At 42.3% G+C, this 21,550-nt stretch overlaps 1 protein-coding gene across 1 annotated transcript in view; it reads right to left on the bottom strand.

Annotated features, from left to right (window-relative positions):
* Nucleotides 1-21,550, bottom strand: part of LOC124796244 — an 85,202-nt gene that overhangs the window by 8,403 nt on the left and 55,249 nt on the right. Inside the window, exon 3 of the mRNA XM_047260338.1 lies at nt 9,217-9,469. Coding sequence (XP_047116294.1) covers nt 9,217-9,469 — 253 coding nt within the window. The remainder of the gene's footprint in view (nt 1-9,216; nt 9,470-21,550) is intronic.

Genomic DNA, 21,550 nt, shown 5'->3' with positions numbered 1-21,550 from the left:
CGCGAAGGCAAAGCTATTTGTCATTCCACAAAAAGTGTGTAGAAAACGAATTAGTCAGGTTTCATGCAAACAATACTTTATCATTTCGAGTGAAAAAGAGAGTCGCTTGTGCAGTCAATGAATGCACATTCGTGTACAACAATGCCGGAGATATTTGTCAGCGGATTACTGTTTCCGCAGCTTTACCTCTGCCTTCAGGAACATAAAAGTTAATAGAACTCTCTGCAGGCCAGTCCATTACAGGGACGTGATTGTAGTCTAACCACTCCGCCACAGGCCGTGCAATATGAACAAGTGGTCGATCGTGCTGAAAGATGCAATCGCCATCCCCGAATTGCTCTTCAGCAGTGGGAAGCAAGAAGATTCTTAAAACATCAATGTAGGCCTGTGCTGCGATAGTGAGACGGAAAACAACAACGGGTGCAAGCCCCCTTCATGAAAAACACGACCACACCATAACACCACCGCCTCCGAATTTTACTGTTGGCACTACACATGCTGGCAGATCACGTTCACTGGGAATTCGCCATACCCACACTCTACCGTCGGTTCGCCACATTGTGTACCGTGATTCATCACTTCACAACGTTCTCCGACTGTTCAAGTGTCCAATGTTTACGCTTCTTACGCCAAGCGAGGCGTCGTTTGGCTTTTAACGGCGCGATGTGTGGCATATGAGCAGCCTCTCGATCATGAAATCCTACTTTTCTCACCTCCCACCTAGCTGTCATAGTACTTGCAGTAGATCCTGAGGCAGTTTGGAATTTCTGTGTGATGGTCTGGATAGACGTCTGCATATTACACGTTACGAATCTCTTCAACTGTCGGCGATCTCTGTCAGTCAACAGACGAGGTCGGCCTGTACGTTTTTGTGGTATACGTGTCTCTTCATGTTTCCACTTCACTATCACGTCGGAAACATCGGATCTAGGGATGTTCAGGAGTGTGGAAATCTCGCGTACAGATGTATGACATAAGTGACACCGAAACACATGACCACGTTTGAAGTCGGTGAGTTCCGCGGAGCTCTCCATTCTGCTGCCTCACGATGTCTAATGACTACTGAGGTCGCTGATATGGAGTACGTGGCAATAGGTGGCAGCACACTGCACATAATATTTAAAACGTATGTTTTTGAGGTGTCCGGATACTTTTGATCACATAGTGTATATCTCAGAGATTCTGAGTATAAGCCTCCGAAATTCGGTCACGAAAAAGTATGGTGCTGATTATCTGTGCGACCCTACAAATACAGGCATGTCTCTGCGTCAAACACTGTTCATTTGTAGTACTCCAAACTGAGCAGCAAAATTGGTGGTATTTTGAACTTCGTCGCTGTATTTGGGATAACTATATAATCGTCTTCGATTGCTGTTGTTGATGTGGGTAACGGCTACTATCGTCGTTACAGATCCGTTATTTTACATAATAGGACAAGTACAGTTTTTCCCTTGTTGCCTCGGCAGTGAGGGGTAACATCGAAAGAAATTTATTCAGCACAGTATTTATGCAAATTTCAAGCTCGCAGTTATTTGTTATCCTCATGAGTCCTCATGTAGCATATGTGCAACTCCCAACTTTTACTTTTTTGTAGATCAAGCAAATGACTAAACTTTCTGTGCCTGACTATAGATTGTACTTAAAATCACGTACTTTCTGTGCACCACTTGTTTTCGATCTATAAGCTCCCGGCAGATTTCAGCACTTGTATGATATAAGCTGTTTATCGCAGTGTCAACATGGATTCAAGAAATAAAGGTGTGTTCTCATAGTGTTTTGTAAATTTGAACTAGTTTATGTTTACAGTATGGTCTATACTAATATAGCCTATGCTACCGAATAAGACCTTTACTTCTTCTGAACAGTATGGCGATACATTTTTTCGATGTAGCACTAGATCAGGTTTCGGCAATCAGCTATATTTTCACATCCACAAAAAAGAATGCAAGCGGAAGACGTGAGTGAAGAAATGTGAATATGATGACAGTACCTAGGCATTTCCAATAAGGGAACGCCGCAGAATACACAGCCTGTGCCATCGACAAGTGCAAGGATATTCCAGTGCATGCACATACCTGAGATGACGAAAAAAGCCGAGAAAAGTCATTGCAGATGTGATTTGCGTTGACGTAGGGATCTCACAAAAAGGTACTGTTTTCTGCAAACACAAAAATTGGCAGAATGGACCATACACGTAGGGAATTTAAAAAGGACTATTTACTTGCCATGGTTTTGTAAACGACGTGGCACAGTGTGTAAAAGTGGGTGGGAATAATTTTCAATCTTACATCCTAAACCCTTCTTACCATTCGCAGAAAATAATTCATTGCTTCTGGATCACTCTTGGCCCAGAAATAACGACTGTTAATATAATTCGGAGTGAACCCGAAACTAGTAGTGCGATTCAGCCTCTCTTTAAAAAAATTTCAAAACTGTAAAGCATTTTTCAGAAAATTTTTGGTCAGTAAAATTTCCTACAGCTCTTTGACATTTGAGATTTATCAGCAGGACAATATTGTTAAACTCCAGTCATTTCTGCACTGTCAGTTCGCATGACCACATTTTATGAATTTGACCAAGTATGCTTGGTGTGCAGCACAATATGCAGATCAGTCCCCACGACCGTTTCTTACTCCTTTCCAGTTCTGTATAAATAAAACTAGTAACTTCTGTGAATCACCTGAATGCATTAATTTTTTTTTTAAATCGGCTGTGCCTAGCGTAAGGAGTATGCTTGTTTTCTTCTTCCAATAGACATTTCGCGTTTTCGTGACGAATACAGGGAAAAAGGAACTATTTAACTGTCAGCAAATTATACGTTATTCAGAAATTATCATAAAAATTGTTCTACAGTAAATGTTATAAAATATTTAACGTCAAGAAATTAAAATCCACACTGTTGAAAGTCGTCTTTAATGTAACATTATGCACTGCCTTTATTTTGTTTCCTCTGCTAGTCATTTGCATGAGAATTGCATCTGCAACAGTTTAGCTGTCGATATGGACTGCAAGTTATTCAAAAAAAATAATGATCTGAGATATTTTCGGTATGGTTTAAGTATTTAAAATTCACTCGTATGCACTTTGGACTTGGCGATAATCGGCACTGCCGGTACGACCTCTTGTCTCGGCTGCGTCTTCTTATTCACTGATTCGCGCGCTAGTGCTGTACAAACCGCTGTTATAAGCTGTTCGTTGTGTGGCAAAAGAGAGTAGCTCTAAGATTAAAAGAAAAATACTTACAGTGACCCTTAGCACCTAAAATTTTTACAGTGCATTTCTTTCGGTGTATTCTTCTCGCGTGAAAAACTTCAATTTGAGTTTCGACTTGTTGGACTGGACAATTCCCTTGTCAGTCATACAGTCACGCGACACCTGTTGTCCCAGCAAGCACCTGCCGTTGCCAAACCTTCAAAGCCACCGCTATAATACTACCCTCTTGCGCTGGGGCTCAATTTAACGTAGCTTGGTATTAGTATATTTATTTGAAAGCTGTGATACTGTATGTTTTCGTTCCTTACCTTTGCAGAAGCTATTCTGTTTCTTGTTACTGTTGTTTGTTGTATGTTGTGTGACATTCAATATTGTCACAATTAAATTCGTGAAATGTTGTGAGGGGAAACACCCGACAGCGCTCTCTAGGCTAGGGGATGGCTATCCGAGAGTGGTCGTTAGGAATGGTTTGCACATTACGTGCCTACTTCGAGAAAGTTAAAAACGTGACGGAGGCCTCCTTCTCTTGGCTAGGAAGGTGAGCAAAGGAACAACAGTACCTCTGAGTGTAGACGAAAACCTGTTGTGAACGTTAACAAGGGAATAAGAAGCTGGACTTTCTGGTGGAACGAAGTATGGATAACCGGATTACGAACTCATGTTTATGGCTATTATCATAGAAATAAATACCTTACACTCAGCAAATGAATGCTCACTGTCAAAACAGAGCAGTTCCTTTTTCAGAGCTGTCACACATAGTTGTTTACAATTTTGTACGACCTGAATTACCACTATGGACATTTTTTTGGGCTTGAGAGCAAAAAATGTAGATGTGTTGCTGATCAGAGAATAACAGGTTAATTACAAACATTCCGATCTGTCCTTGTAATCAAAGCAAACGGACAACCGCTTATTTTTTGACAGAAGAGGTGGAAAATTAAGCATCATATTTAACGAAATTGTATCGTCTTGGAAATGACAGAGTCCCTGTGTGATGCAAGTGAAACTATGATTTATGTGTTCACTGATCTTCAATAATAAAATCGTTTCCCGCTTATCAAAAATTCGGTAAAGCTGTCAGGAATTATATTTTCGTAAACATTTCGTATACTGTCTTCATAATTTGTTGACGCAAATAATACTTAAATCATGAAGCAGAGCAGCTCTTCGAGGACACAGATTTGTGAACACTGCCTTTGTGCAATGAATAGTTGGCGAGTTTGAGCGAGCTGAATGAAACGTATGATTACGAGTGCGTTCCGCGCTTCCATGTGTTCCTGCCGAGGTGTCAGTCCTAAAGTAATTATGAAGAGAGTAGAGAACTGTTTTATTCCAATTACAAATTTATTTCCGTTTAATATTTCAAATGTTTTAATTACTACCAGCTATTAAAAAAGAAAAGGGTCTCTACGTGACAATTTTCATTTTCGTGAGATTTTATTCAAAGTAACCTCATCAATTTACAATGAAGTTAGTAAATTTCTTCCGGTATAAAAAGAATGAGCAGCTGAATGCGTTCATATCAGCCACAGTTTGCATATTCTTCATGTGTTATACTAAACTTGTCAGGTCTAATTCAGATGCACTTCTGCATAGTCTATTAAGTTCTACAACTTCGAGTTCCGCACTAATGTTTACAATGCCTCAGTCACATATTCCACTGCATCCATCCTTTCTTCTTACTCCTGGAACTATAAACGAAAGGATGTGTGTGTGTGCAGCTACAAGCTATGTGTGCATAACTGAGAGAGTTTTTTTTGGCCGACTTTAATAGATAGTTGGTGAGTAAATAAGACTTTCTGTTTCCCTTGGTCGGACCATTTGTGTGGTCACTTCCGTTGTAGGGATAAACCCCGGTATCTTTAGGGCTACTCTTCACAGTTTGCTGGGAGTTTGGTAAGTTTAGTTGTTTGTAAGAGCTGATCCTCTATAGGTTAGTAAATATTTGAATTTGTGTAAGTTTCAAGTGTAGCTGAAACCGTAACTCTTTCCTCTTACAGCTTTATAGTCTATTCGTTTATGACGAGTTTTATTTTTACATCGCGAGTGACGAATACTTAAAAGTTGAAGTGATTTCATAATCTGTTCTTTGATTCATCTAATGGAAGTGTGATGAATGGGTAACGACTGTGTTTAGTCAATTTCTAATTTTGTTAACTGCCGAGTGCTTGTGCATTATACGATACCGCTGTGATTTTTCCACTGATTTTTCAATCCGTTTTATTACATTCTTTTTATTTTTCGGCACTTGTTAGTTCAATACCACTATGTTAGCGCCCATGCTTAGGAGCCTTCAGCTTTCACATCTTGTTGACCTTTTTCGATAAATTCAATGCAGATTTAATCCGTTCGTCCTGAAATTCCTATCTGTTAGGTACTTACTTTCGTTTCGTTACCACCACGTGCTTGTGCTCTTGATTAAGAGCCTTTTATCCTGCAGCTTCCATAATCTACTTCTTACAGTGTTCATTTAAATTAAATGTGATTAGTAGCTCATGGTTTGATCTTCGTTCGTGTATTTCAACGGTAAATTTACATATTCATTCCGTGTGTTAAAATCGATGGACTGGCGTCTCTTTACTATCCACGTTTGGCCATAGTTGAAGGCCTTTGTGCAAACCTCATCAACTGCATGTGGGTATTTTGTGCCTGTATGGTTAGCCATGATTTGATGTTTCAGCTCCATAAACTACGAATTTAGTAGCGGAGTGAGATACGTCCACATCTGACGCAGGGCGCAACTTACAGCACTTCCATGCACAATAATTGAATACAGGTCATTGTTTCTCATGAATTCTGAAATATTTACATTAGCTCAAGACTCGACAGGTTGGATCTTACGCTATTAAAGGCGTGGCATTAACTCCCAAACCAGCACCAAGACTACTCAAGCTGCTGCCACAGCCTTATTTAATACTGCAACTTTTTACACATATCATAGCGAATTTTTTATATGGTGACCCTGCAGGATTATGCTCTTCCCAGAGAATTTTCTGAAAAGGAGTTAGGTTTTCATAGGCTGCATGAGTGTATTAATTACTTAATATTTGTCCTCAGTACTTGGATAACTTCTACGTGGCTTTAAGCAATGACCGGTGTGGAAACACGGTTGTTGTGGTTTCTGCATTGTTTCTCTCGTTTTTTATTTTGTATGTGAGTGTATTTTTGTGTTATTTAGGATCCAGTAGTACAATCTTATGACTTTGTGGCAATTTGCATGTAGATAATTTCATGTATGTGTATCATAATTAATTTTCATTACAATTTGTGTGTTGAGAAATTAATGTATACGTGCTTGATCGCTTAAGTTTGTTGTAATCTGTGTGTAAGGTACTGCAATATTTGTGTTAGTTTGATGTCGGACCTTGCTTATGTCAAGCAGTGTTCTTGTGGTGCATGCAAAATTATTCCTTTGTAGACAAATTCTTTAGTAAAAAATGGATACGCACAGCCTTTACAAAGGTAATTATAGATGCAACAAAACCGAGAATAGTGCGCCATCAGAGAAAGTTGTGAATAGAGAATCGGAAAATATGTGGATTGTAAGATGTTTCTGTTTCTTAGACAGATATCGAATCGAACGAATTGTTCAATGTTCTGGATTTTTAGTGGTGCTACGTTTGGACGTTTCCACTGCTATGTTTTGAGGAACGAGGATACGCAGAGTGGCTGCAAAATTCTTGCAGAAACTGATAACAGCATTGTAACGAACCAGGAACAGTGTTTACCGGATCGGGCACAGTTTATGTTAAGATTTGAGGAACTAATGGTTAAGAACAAATCACGAGTTGAGAGTTTAGCGGCACAGATGAATGAGAACAACGAGCATTTGGGGGCGCAGATGAGGGCACCTAACGAGCACATGTCCGTGGCCAACGCATGGATTATTGAGGTACAGGGCGAGTTGCGAAATCTGTCAGTAAGCCTTATCGTCGCTGAACTTGGGCCAAGGTTTGAGCGTATAGAGCAGCGGCTTTACATAACAGAGGCCACTCAGGTACACGTGAACAAGGAGCGACCATCTTGAACAGGATTTCCAGCCACTTAGATACACGTGTGAGCATGTGCCCAAGGGGATGTTAACCTTGGTGGAGAGCTCGAGGGCAGATGGCAATACGTTCGCGAGTGCAAAGATCAGAGGCAATAGTGCGGCAATTCACTCACTTGAAGAGCGTCTTTAACAGCCAAAACTAGATTGTGAGGAGGAAAATTTGAAAGTTAAGCTGGATGTCGCTAAGCTTGCGGAGAACGTGAATAATCTTAATGCATGTGCGAGTAGTGAACGAACCTCGCCGGCAGCAGAAAGTGAAAGGAAGTGCGGTCCTTTTTGAAATCTCAACAAGGGCAGTATGAGATTAATAATCAGCAAAAGAGATTACGGTAGATTTACAAGAGCTCTTGTATCAGTTTGAGCATCGGTTCAGTAGTAATGAAGCAATGATTATTTATTATAAAAATACTAAGCGAAGTAATGATGACAGTGACTCGGGGCTTGAGGACGAATTTGACTTTAGGCGCGAGATTGGTAATGCGTGCGAGTGAGGAAAATGTGGGAATTCTTGTGGGCGTTCTCCGAGAGGGTAGGCGCGCAACTTTATAAGCATTTCCTCTCAGTGAGACGATTCAGAGCTAATATGTACGGGATTCAACCCCGGTCGTTGGTGGTCTAATTTCACTTTTCTTTGCCTCCCATATGGACCATTTCACAAAAAATTGAATTTGTCTCTGGATATCTAAAGGGACAACTTCTGCTACAAATGGAATCAATTGCTCGCTTATTGGTGTGAATACCGGGCATTGCAATGTTGTCAAACCAAAATCAGTCCAGTTTTTGGAGTCCAGCGTGCGTGTTTGAACGCATGGTTCTGTGCAATCAGTGTACACCAGCATAATTTATCCGCATATGTATTGCGAAGCTGCAGCTGCAAATTCGGCACTTACTTCTAGCCAGTAGGTGCAAGAACGACGTACAAACATTTGTAACCCTACTGCATGCTCTGGAGTATATCGCAGATGAATGCACATCGAACGGTGGGCAGGTCACACAAACTCATTACAGCGCACATCCGCGTGCTAACAGTCGCGGACGGTGGACAAATAGAATGAAAGACTGCTATAATCAGCATAGACGATCGACGTCAGCCGTACCGAAACAACTGGCGCCATCATGGTGGCGATGATCGGAATAGGAAAGCAGGAAAGTACAGGCGTGATGACGGGAATGCACCGAATGAAGCTCGGAATACTTACGGCAATGATGACCGTTTCCATAATGAGAGTGGTGACAATCATAACAAGAATATTATTCCGGGACCTGCCATTGAGATTCGATCAGTTAACTCTGCCATAATTAGCCAAACGCCAGATTGCGTACACCACAACGATGGCTTTCTGATTCGTAGGGCTTTGTGGCAAAACGAGATATGATAAGAATCTGCAATTTACTGTTTCTTGCAAGGTTAAATTGAAAAACGACTTTCCTAAAATCCATTTCCTAATACAACGCATTTTTCAGTCGTGTTGAGAACGCTACATCAGCTGTGTAGTGTTTGCCTTTTCTTAGTAGATTTTGTCTTTCAGCACTTCCCACAGGTAGAAGTAAGCAATAAAAATTGCACGCATATAATAAGGAATGTTCTATTCGAATTAGTCTATAATATAAACTCCTAAAATATTTGATAGTCTTTCTGAAACACACTGTATAGAGAAAATTAAGAACGTTGATGTAAATAGATCATATAATTACTTTCAGTACTCACTTCACGCTAACTCTGGCCAAATAAGCTTTAAACCCTCTTTTCTGGAGAAATAACAATTTTTGCCGCTAATAATAGTATAATACAAAGCGTGAGTACACACAGCTACCATCTTCCATCTCACATTTATATTAGCGCCTGAAAACCATAAGACAGTCAGTGTTGTTTCTTGGCACGCGAATGAAATGTGTGTGTTTTAATAATGCCATCAGAAAGAAGCGTAATCACTATGTCTTTACTGACTTACCCTGACCTCGATGCCACAAGTTTCGAATACGTGTTTGGCTGTACCGATGATGGGTCCTTGGTCTTTCATGCGAGCCGACAGATCGTAGAAGATGGTTAAATTTTGGAGCTTGAATGACCCCCTGATGTAGGTGATGCCATGCATTTCGTTGAGTTGATATTCTCTTGGCTCAAATGCAATCCTATCAAGACTCATTATGAAGCCATAGCGGAACATCATTTTGCCTTCGAGCTTAATACCGTAGACAGTTCGACTGAAAAGATAAAATATGAGTCAGGAAATATCGAAATGTTTTTCGAAACCTTAGAGTTTAGCAAAAACTATGTGCAAACGAAATATTTACTACTCTTAAAATACAACGTAGCCAAATAAAATGTATTTCCTGTAGATTAAAGGCTTCATTACAGCTTACACTGCTCTTTTTGTGAACATCAAAATTCTATTCTAACGGTATGGGTTGTTAGTCGATCGTATAATATCTAAGTACCTGCCTTAAAATTTTTTTGTATTACGCTTCTTCTTACTGTTCTGCTGCAAATTTTTCCCTTAAGATCAAGGATGTTGCACGTTTATTTCGCGTGTGGATACTCTGGTAAATTGATCAATATAAAGTACATGACATTGGTTGTGACTTTAGAAAAAATAAACTAAAAAGTTAGAGCTCATAGACTGCCGTTCTTTCAGCGTAAGACTCATGAATTTGTGGTGGCGAGCTGAAAAGTGATGTCTCAGAATTTTCTATACGTTGCTCAAAATTGATGAGAGGGATTACATGTCACGCATACTTCTGCTATATAAATGTAAGATGGTGCGCTTATTTCTACATCTGAAGGAGAATGTCTATGCAAATTTCGCGCCAGTCGCATTAGAGTGTTGCTAACAGCTTCACTGTGCTTAATATTCGTTGTAATGGTCGTGAACGTTAATTAGCTTTATCGAACATGGTGAGCTGATGTCAGTCAAGAATGCCTAGAATGCCTTTAAGGCGATAGGGATGTCACTATTAACACTTCATTGAGTTTGGACAAGGTCGTGCAACTGAGCTACGAGAAGCTGAATGATGCAACTGCCATATTGCAAAAAAAGCTTGGCAGGAACATAGCCATCGTACATTACTGCATGCAGTGGTTGTCACGAGAATGTTCGGTCGGAAGAAGACAGGGCTCCGGCACTACCGAGAGAGAAGACCATCGTGTTTGGCATATGTCTCTGGTACGTCGTACTGCACCTGCAGCAGCGATTGGAGCGGCAGGCGGCAGCAGCAGTCAGCACCACAGTGACACAACGAACAGTTACAAATCGGTTACTTCAAGGGCAGCTCCGAGCCAGTAGCCCCGTAGCGTGCAGTCCACTGACCCAAAACCACCGACGTTTGGGACTTCTTCAGTGCTGTCATCGGAGGACAGGGTGGAGGTCTCTTGTGTATTGTGATCAAACCTGGTTCTGTCTGGGTGCCAGTGATGGCCATGTGTTGGTTAGAAGGAGGTCATTTGAAAGCCTGCAGTCACCCTGTCTGCGTGCCGGACATGCTAGCCCTTTATCAGCTGCGGGCCGGGGTGGCCGAGCGGTTCTAGGCGCTACAGTCTGGAACCGTGCGGCCGCTACGGTCGCAGGATCCAATCCTGACTCGGGCATGGATGTGTGTGATGTCCTTAGGTTAGTTACGTTTAAGTAGTTCTAAGTTCTATCGGACTGATGACCTCAGAAGTTAAGTCCCATAGTGCTCAGAACCATTTGAACCTTTACCAGCTGTTACGGTCTGGGGTGCGATTTGGTATGACAGCAGGAGCACAAGAATGGCTATCCCCTACAGCCTGACTGTAAATCTGTACATGTCTTGTGATTCTATCTCTTGACCTGCTATTTATGAAGAGCATTCCAGGGGGTGTTTTCCAACAGAATAACGCTCGTCGACATACCACTGTTGTAACCCGACATGCCCTGCAGAGTGTCGACATGTTGGCTTGACCTGCTCGATCACCAGTTCTGTCAACAATCGAGAACATATTTGCATATCAGGCGACAACTCCAACATCGCCCACTAACTGCATTAACTGTCCCTACATTGGTCGACCATGTTCAGTAACCATGGAACTCCAATCCAAAAACTGACATCCGGCACCTGTACAACACGAAGCATGAAAGTTTTTGCATGCTTGCATTCGACATTTTGGTGATTACACTAGCTATTAATGTACCAGCATTTCACATTTGCAATAGCTTATCTCGCGCTTACATTAACCTATGGTCTTGCAATGTTTATCAATTTTCAACGTGTATTCCGGAAATCTTATTACTCGACATTAATTATTTTTTGTTGCTGCGATTTTATTTCCGTCATTGTATGTCAGTGCGTTAGAAACAGCGTGCTATAATCTACTTTCTATCCGCATGAAACCTGTCTTAAACTGAAATCGATAGAAGAATGAAAGTTTTGTACAGTCAGCGCTCCGCTGCACTGAGACATGTGTAACAATACGACACTGTCATCGATCAGCCTCCATACAGTCCCGATTTGGTCCCACCCAAATCTTAAAGAACACCTTCGAGGACTTCACTTTGATAATGATGAAGTGGCGCAAGCAGAGATCGGGATATGAATCCATCCACAAAGTCATTCCACTGTGTCCATATCAGCGAACCGGTTTCTCGATGGAAAGAAATGTGTTCGTCCGCAGGGTAAATAGTTCAAATGGCTCTAAGCACTATGGAACTTAACACCTGAGGCCATCAGTCCCCTAGACTTAGAACTACTTAAACCTAACTAACCTAAGGACATCACACACATCCATGCCCGAGGCAGGATTCGAACCTGCGACTGTAGCAGCAGCGCGGTTCCGGACAGAAGCGCCTAGAACCGCGCGGCCACAACGGCCGGCTTCCACAGGGTGACTATCTTCGGAAATATACAGGTAGACACAAAGAATAAAGTTAATGTAGTTGGTTTGGTTTAAAAAGCTTTAAGGTTTTCCAGATAAGTAATTCGAAGGCATTACTTTTCAGCAGATGAGAAAAGGTTACTATGTTAATGGCTCATGAAAAACGCTCCACCGTTACATGGATTTTGGAGGAAGAATGCTTACATAGATAATATTATTGTGCTTTTGTTATAGAGACTGGAATTGTTATCTTGTAACTCTGAGAAAGACTTCTCTTTACGGATGTAAAGATTAAAGTACTATTCCCCTAATCAAAGCATAAGTCTTCGCGTATTATAATCCTACATTATTGGTACAATATCTTAACTCTTTCTTTAAATTTCTGTCCCGTTTAAACAACGACGTTATCCTCAGCGCCTCGCATTGAAAAGCATCAAATTTAGAAAAAAATAATGATCTTACACACAGAAGTGACAAGAGTTAGGGAATACCTCCTGATATCGTGTAGAAAGTTCTTTTGCGGCGGCGTAATACAGCACACGACGTGGCATGGTCTCAAAATGTCGTTGGAAGTCCACTGCAGAAATATTGAGCCATTCTGCTACACAACCGTCTATAATTGCGAAAGCGTTGGCGCAGTAGTATTTTGTGCACCAGATGACTTCTCGATTGCGTCGCATAAATCTTCGATGAGATCCGTGTCGGGCGGTCTGGGTGGCCTAATCATTTACTCTAACTGTCAACATGTTTTTCAAACCAGTCGTGAACAACTGTGACACGGTGGCATGTAAAACTCCATGGTTATTTCGGAACATGAAGTCAATGAATGACTGAAAATAATCTCCAAGTAGCCGAATAGAACAATTTCCAGTCAACGAACGGTTCAGATGGATCAAAGCACCCGGTGCATTTCACGTACACACTTAGCTCACACCGTTATGAAGCCACAACCAACTTACACAATGATCTGTTGACGACGTCGGCACATGGCTTCATGGGATCTACCAACACTCATGCACTATGATCAGTTCTTACCAACTGAAATCGAGCTTCATCTGACAAGGCCACGATTTTCTAGTCGTCTAGGGTCCAAACGATGTGGTTACGAGCTGAGGAAAGGTTTTTCAGGTGAGTCATGCTATTAGCAATGGTACTCGTGTCCTTCTGCTGTCACAATCCATTAACGCCATATTTCTGGGCGGTGTCCTAATGAATACGTTCGTCGTACGTCCCACATTGATTTCTGCGGTTATGTCACGCGGTCTTATGTCTGTTAGCACTGACAGCTCTATGCATACGTCACTGCTCCAGGTCGTTAATAGAAGGTCGTCGGCCATTGCATTGGCTGTGGTGAGAGGTAATGCCTGAAATTAGATATTCTCGTCACATTCTTGACACTGTGGTTCTCGGAATACTGATGAGCCGTAGTGTGAAGCAGTCATCCTCCGTTTCTGGCGGTGGCGCCGCTGTGGCAATCGCAGCTTTGGTGTCTCCGTCTGGTGGAAAAGGGAAAAGGTAGCCTGCTCACGTGCAATTAAGGGGCCCTATGAGCTCGCTAGGCGGTGAGTCTGGTGAATTGGTGAGCCGGGTCAGTGTGGGCCAATCAGTTTCTGTTTGTCGTCTGGAGTGCTAGTATGTGTTAGGCCGCCAGTCTGCTCGAGTTTGTTCAGGCAATGGTCATTGGCGGTTAGATCGATCGTTTGGTCGGTCGCGCACTAAGACACAAGATGACTTGTCCGTCTTGAGCGTCGGCGCATTTGAGGTCGCCACGTGAGTCCAGTGGGCCGCGCCGTATAGCGAGGGGTAGTGGTTTCGCGGCGCCGTGAGACGGGAGATGGGCGCGCCTTCCTGCGTCCGTTGAAGGGCTGGCAGCGGACGGTTCGGGAGAGCGTTTTGGGGGTGCTGCGCCAGGTCTTCGCCAGACATCACAGTTTATTAGAAGTTAAGTGATTCATGATGTTGTTTCATTTACCTGTTAATTTCTACTTCTTTTCTTGGTCAGTCTCTCGTCCCCAGCTTGTTCGTCTGTCTCTCGTTCGCATTTGTTAGGCAGTGAGTGTCTGTGTGTCTGTCTGTCGGTGTGCCATTCGTTAATAGCTGCCTCTGTCATGTTTGTCGGATTCGGTGTTAAAGAATTTATTGCTTGAAGTGTAACGGCCGAATTCCTGAAATATGTTTTTATCTTGCCTATCATATTGAGAGGGCGGTATATGTGCAATGTTGAACATGTTTGTATATTTTATGTAAGACTGCATTTGATGGGTTGTTATTTAAATCGTCATTTTAGTATATAAAGTTGCCACCCTTCCACCGTAACAGTTTTTTTTAATTCAAATTGCATCTTCAGTGGCAAGTTAATTTTTTAATGTTAGTGTTTTGTACCATTTCCATCCCTCCTACGGGGTGCACAGTTTATGTGCTTGTATGAGTTATTAAAATTTTTAGTTTAAAGTAATCTGGTTTGTTGCAGAGTAGTCTTTTAGAGGTTGTGAGCGGTCGCGACTACGGCCGTGTCAAAAGGGAGCGGCAAGGTTCTCAACCCTAAAGCTCATAGTGTCAAAATTTGTTCTTTCTGCCTCTGAATAAATTGTAACTTGATGTTTAGAGGGTGTTTTCTGATCATAATTTTAAATCTGTTTAAAAAATAAGGGCTTTTAGGAATAAAATTTCCATTTTTTTAAATAAATTTAATTTGTTTTCATCAGTTACCCACTGTCAGCTACTTCCACGCTCACATAGTGTGATTAAATGTGTTAATGTTCTTGATGAATCGCTAGTAAATAGAGTACATTTTTATGAAAAGGTTTTGAAAGTAAATTCACGGTTCAACTGAATTCCCTTATGGTTTCCAAAGTGCAACATCCCATGCATCTAGGTCCAACTACCATTTCGCGTTCAAAGCTTTTTAACTTCCGTCGTGCTTATATAATTGCGTTGGAAAATTTTTCGCATAAATCACCTGAGTCCAAATGATTGCTCCACCAATTTTCTGCCCTTTCCAACTTGTGTATGTGATACTACTACCATCTGTACACGGGCATATCGCTATCCCATGACTTTTGTCGCCTCAGCTTACCTGAACTCATATTTAAAAATATTTATGAAGGTGCGAAAATACCGTATACATTATGTACACATGAAGTAAGTTTACAACTTAACAAGTGCAGTCATCGCCAGCAGTCTAGTTAATACATACACTATGTGGTCAAAAGTATCCGGACGCCTGGCTGAAAATGACTTACAAGTTCGTGGCGCCCTCCGTCAGTAATGCTGGAATTCAATATGGTGTTGGCCCAACCTTAGCCTTGATAACAGCTTCCACTCTCGCAGGCACACGTTCAATCAGGTGTTGGAAGGTTTCTTGGCAAATGGCAGCCCATTGTTTACTTAGTGCTGCACTGTGGAAAGGTATCGATGTTGGTCGGTGAGGCCTGTCACGAAATCGGCGTTCCAAAACATTCCAAAGGTGTTCTTTAGGATTCAGGTCAGACTCTGTGCAGACTAGTACATTACAGTTACTGTCGTGTAACTACTCCGCCACAGGCCGTGCCACGCAAAACAACAAGGGGCGCAAGCCCCCTCTGTGAAAAACACAGCCACACCGTAACACCACCGACCAAGTTTTCTGTTGCCACTACACTCGCTGGCAGAGGACGTTCACCGGGTATTCGCGATACTCACACCTTTCCTTTGTATCGCCACATAGCGTACCGTGATTCATCACTCCACACAACGTTTTTCCACTGCTCAATCGTCCGATGTTTACGCTCATTTCACTAAGCGAGGCGTCGTTTGGCATTTACCGGTGTGATGTGTGGCATATGAGCAGGCGCTCGGCCATGAAATCCAAGTTTTCTCACCTCCAGCCTAACTGTCATAGTACTTGAAGTGGATCCTAATGCATTTTGGAATTCCTGTGCCATGGTCTGGATAGACGTCTGCCCTATTACACATCACGACCCTCTTCAAATGTCGGCGGTCTCTGTCAGTCAACAGACGAGGTCGGCCTGTACGCTTTTCTGCTGAACGTGTCGCTTCACGTTTCTACTTCAATATCACATCGGAAACAGCGTACATAGGGATTTTTAGGAGTGTGGAAATGTCGCGTACGGTCGTATGACACAAGTGACTCCCAATCACCTGACCAGGCTTAAAGTCCGTGAGTTCCGCAGAGCGCTCCCATTCTGCTTTCTCACGATGTCTGAGTATTGAGGTCGCTTATATGGTGCACCTGTCAGTAGGTGGCAGTACAATGCACGTAATATGGAAAACTTACGTTTTTGCGGGCGTCCGGGTACTTTTGATCACATAGTGTACATAGAGCCGTGTTGTAGGTAACGTCCTCGACCAGTAATGCCTATGCCGAAGGTTCCGCGTCCCATCCCAGTACTTGCTTTAGTTTTGAATAAATTTCATCAACTTGGTTGTCGAATGCTGCCGATAGAAGAAGCCACTTACAATCTACGAAAATCCATTTTTTAAATGGTAGAAGAGCCTACAATAGAGGGCACCATTTTTCCCTTGATGTGAGAAACGGCCCAAAAAGGCGGATGAACCAGCGATGATAGTAGTCAGGAGGAATCAGAAGACAGTGGAAACCCATAGATTAGCAACAAACAATGAGAATCCACAGGGCATGTTGTCTGTAATTGAGAATGAGTCATGATGATCTTCCACAGGCAAGAGATTCCATATTAGTCTTCCATTCCGTCTCCAAGAGGAAACTGCCAAAGTGGAGATAATTGCAAGAAAAATATTAAATAACAACGAAGTAATTAACATTCAATGAGTCTCAACGTGGAAAATCAGAAGTCTGAATGTGGTAGTGAAGTTAGAAAATCTGAATCGGTCTAGATATAGCGCGTATCAGTTAATTTAAACGAAAAGAAAACAAAATTCTCTGGTTGGACTAATAAAGGGTAATATCAACAATAGGAAATAGTGTTGTACTAGTATTGAAACAGGAAATCAGCGCAGAAGGCGAGTTACTGTGAGCATAACAGCGATAGTAATACTCTATTCAGAATTATCAGCTATAGAGGCCGATGTCACAAGAGGAGAAAATGATAGAGGAACTACATTAGCATAACGAATGTGTTTGCAGCAGGATGGAAGACCTAAACCAGAGGCTCATAACGATTCTGCGACTGTATCGCATGCAGATTTCTCGACCTCCACTTTTGGATACAGGAGTGTAGAGCTCTCCTTAATAGGTCAGGTGTGCACTACACGCAGGAAGTGACTACTAGGGTAGCGGAGTACGTGTGGCGTGGACATGGTGCTTTTTTAGGTTGCAGAAACCCTCCCAATTAAAGACGACTTGCCTTATAAATTAGCCACAACGTCCTCAGAGAACACTTGTCGTTGCAGATCAGAGATAGAAAGGGTTAACTGTTTTTAGGAAAGTGGAGGAGCATTAGTATCGCTTACTGAAGGTTCTAACGGAAGGATAGTATTAGGAACAGAAGTTGGTTGAAACTAGACGTTAATGACAACGAAATTCTAAGTTCAGATTGGAATATTTATCGTAAGGATAGATTACTCGGCAATAGTAGCGGCGTGTTTACTGCAGTAAAGAACGCGATAAAATCTTGCTAGTTTATTACGAATTTCGAGTGTGAATTGGTGTGGATGAAGTTAAGTATCAAATATCAGTCAAAAACGATAATCGGATGCTTTTATAGACCGCCTGGTAAGAAGCTCTAATGGTAGAGTGCTTCAGACATAACTTGCAGAATATCGTTAGTAATATTCCTCATGATCTACGTCTACATCTACATTTATACTCCGCAAGCCACCCAACGGTGTGTGACGGAGGACACTTTACGTGCCACTGTCATTACCTCCCTTTCCTGTTCCAGTCGCGTATGGTTCGCGGGAAGAGCGACTGTCTGAAAGCCTTCGTGCGCGCTCTAATCTCTCTAATTTTACATTCGTGATCTCCTCGGGAGGTATAAGTAGGGGGAAGCAATATATTCGATACCTCATCCAGAAACGCACCCTCTCGAAACCTGGCGAGCAAGCTACACCGCGATTCAGAGCGCTTCTCTTGCAGAGTCTGCCACTTGAGTTTGTTAAACATCTCCGTAACGCTATCACGGTTACCAAATAACCCTGTGACGAAACGCGCCGCTCTTCTTTGGATCTTCTCTATCTCCTCCGTGAACCCGATATAGTACGAATCCCACACTGATGAGCAATATTCAGGTATAGGTCGAACGAGTGTTTTGTAAGCCACCTCCTTTGTTGATGGACTACATTTTCTAAGGACTCTCCCAATGAATCTCAACCTGGTACCCGCCTTACCAACAATTAATTTTATATGATCATTCCACTTCAAATCGTTCCGCATGCATACTCCCAGATATTTTACAGAAGTAACTGCTACCAGTGTTTGTTCCGCTATCATATAATCATACAATAAAGAATCCTTCCTTCTATGTATTCGCAATACATTACATTTGTCTATGTTAAGGGTCAGTTGCCACTCCCTGCACCAAGTGCCTATCCTCTGCAGATCTTCCTGCATTTCGCTACAATTTTCTAATGCTGCAACTTCTCTGTATACTACAGCATCATCCGCGAAAAGCCGCATGGAACTACCGACACTATCTACTAGGTCATTTATATATATTGTGAAAAGCAACGGTCCCGTAACACTCCCCTGTGGCACGCCAGAGGTTACTTTAACGTCTGTAGACGTCTCTCCATTGATAACAACATACTGTGTTCTGTTTGCTAAAACTCTTCAATCCAGCCACACAGCTGGTCTGATATTCCGTAGGCTCGCTCTTTGTTTATCAGGCGACAGTGCGGAACTGTATCGAACGCCTTCCGGAAGTCAAGAAAAATAGCATCTACCTGGGAGCCTGTATCTAAAATTTTCTGGGTCTCATGAACAAATAAAGCGAGCTGGGTCTCACACGATCGCTGTTTCCGGAATCCATGTTGATTCCTACATAGTAGATTCTGGGTTTCCAAAAACGTCATGATACTCGAGCAAAAAACATGGTCTAAAATTCTACAACAGATCGACGTCAGAGATATAGGTCTATAGTTTTGCGCATCTGCTCGACGATCCTTCTTGAAGACTGGGACTACCTGTGCTCTTTTCCAATCATTTGGAACCTTCCGTTCCTCTAGAGACTTGCGGTACACGGCTGTTAGAAGGGGGGGCAAGTTCTTTCGCGTACTCTGTGTAGAATCGAATTGGTATCCCGTCAGGTCCAGTGGACTTTCCTCTGTTGAGTGATTCCAGTTGCTTTTCTATTCCTTGGACACTTATTTCGATGTCAGCCATTTTTTCGTTTTTGCGAGGATTTAGAGAAGGAACTGCAGTGCGGTCTTCCTCTGTGAAACAGCTTTGGAAAAAGATGTTTAGTATTTCAGCTTTAAGCGTGTCTGTTTCAATGCCATCATCATCCCGGAGTGTCTGGATATGCTGTTTCGAGCCACTTACTGATTTAACGTAAGACCAGAACTTCCTAGGATTTTCTGTCAAGTCGGTACATAGAATTTTACTTTCGAATTCACTGAACGCTTCACGCATAGCTTTCACATCGTTTAGCTTCTGTTTGTCTGAGAGGTTTTGGCTGCGTTTAAACTTGGAGTAAAGCTGTCTTTGCTTTCGCAGTAGTTTCCTAACTTTGTTGTTGTACCACGGTGGGTTTTTCCCGTCCCTCACAGTTTTACTCGGCACGTACCTGTCTAAAACGCATTTTACGATTGCCTTGAACTTTTTCCATAAACACTCAACATTGTCAGTGTCGGAACAGAAATTTTCGTTTTGAGCTGTTAGGTAGTCTGAAATCTGCCTTCTATTACTCTTGCTAAACAGATAAACCTTCCTCCCTTTTTTTATATTCCTATTAACTTCCATATTCGGGGATGCTGCAACGGCCTTATGATCACTGATTCCCTGTTCTGCACATACAGAGTCGAAAAGTTCGGGTCTGTTTGTTATCAGTAGGTCCAAGATGTTATCTCCACGAGTCGGTTCTCTGTTTAATTGCTCGAGGTAATTTTCGGATAGTGCACTCAGTATAATGTCACTCGATGCTCTGTCCTTACCACCCGTTCTAAACATCTGAGTGTCCCAGTCTATATCTGGTAAATTGAAATCTCCACCTAAGACTATAACATGCTGAGAAAATTTATGTGAAATGTATTCCAAATTTTCTCTCAGTTGTTCTGCCACTAATGCTGCTGAGTCCGGAGGTCGGTAAAAGGAGCCAATTATTAACCTACCTCGGTTGTTGAGTGTAACTTCCACCCATAATAATTCACAGGAACTATCCACTTCTACTTCACTACAGGATAAACTACCACTAACAGCGACGAACACTCCACCACCGGTTGCATGCAATCTATCCTTCCTAAACACCGTCTGTACCTTTGTAAAAATTTCGGCAGAATTTATCTCTGGCTTCAGCCAGCTTTCTGTACCTATAACGATTTCAGCTTCGGTGCTTTCTATCAGCGCTTGAAGTTCCGGTACTTTACCAACGCAGCTTCGACAGTTTACAATTACAATACCGATTGCTGCTTGGTCCCCGCATGTGCTGACTTTGCCCCGCACCAGTTGAGGCTGTTGCCCTTTCTGTACTTGCCCAAGGCCATCTAACCTAAAAAAACCGCCCAGCCCACGCCACACAACCCCTGCTACCCGTGTAGCCGCTTGTTGCGTGTAGTGGACTCCTGACCTATCCAGCGGAACCCGAAACCCCACCACCCTATGGCGTTGTAATAGTGAGTGACTTCAACTTGCCAGGTATAGATTTGGAGTGTCACGCTATCAATACTGGTGCCAGCGACAAGAATTCGTGTGACATGGTTCTGGATGTCTTGTCCGGAAATTGAGCAGATAGTTAGAGAACCAACTCTTTTAACGTTCACAACATCTGGTGACACTGTATCCTTCTTTCTACCGCGTAGGCGCATATGATGATAAGGCTTGAAGCCACGAAACTGGTCGTGTTTTAGCTCACAAAAATTTTACCAGCTGCAGGCGGAGTTCTTTCTAACATCACAACTCGTGAGGGTGACGTCTTACACCTCCTGGCAATAAACAGATCAGAACTTATTGAATCAGTTAATGTAGAGGAACGTATAAGTGATCATCAGGCAGTGATAGCTTGTATGACAACGGGTCTGACAAAGGATGTTTAGAAAAGTAGGAAGATATTTTTCCCTAGCAGTAGTGACAGCACACAAATTTCAGAGTATCTGAGCAGTCACTATCAAATGTTCGGTGATGACGAAGATGTTGAAAACAAATGGAAAAAATTTAAAGGAGACATCAGTACGACCCAGACAAATAAGTTCGGAGTAACATGTTAAGGGATGGAAAAGACCCACCATGGTTTAATAAGACTACTTCGTAAACAAAGAGAACTCAATCTCAGATTCAAGAGAAGTAAAAACGTAGCTGACAAACAAAATCTGAACGAAAAGAA

Source organism: Schistocerca piceifrons, chromosome 4, assembly GCF_021461385.2.
Source record: "Schistocerca piceifrons isolate TAMUIC-IGC-003096 chromosome 4, iqSchPice1.1, whole genome shotgun sequence".
Taxonomy (NCBI): Eukaryota; Metazoa; Arthropoda; class Insecta; order Orthoptera; family Acrididae; genus Schistocerca; species Schistocerca piceifrons.
This window is presented reverse-complemented; position numbering and strand designations above follow the sequence as displayed.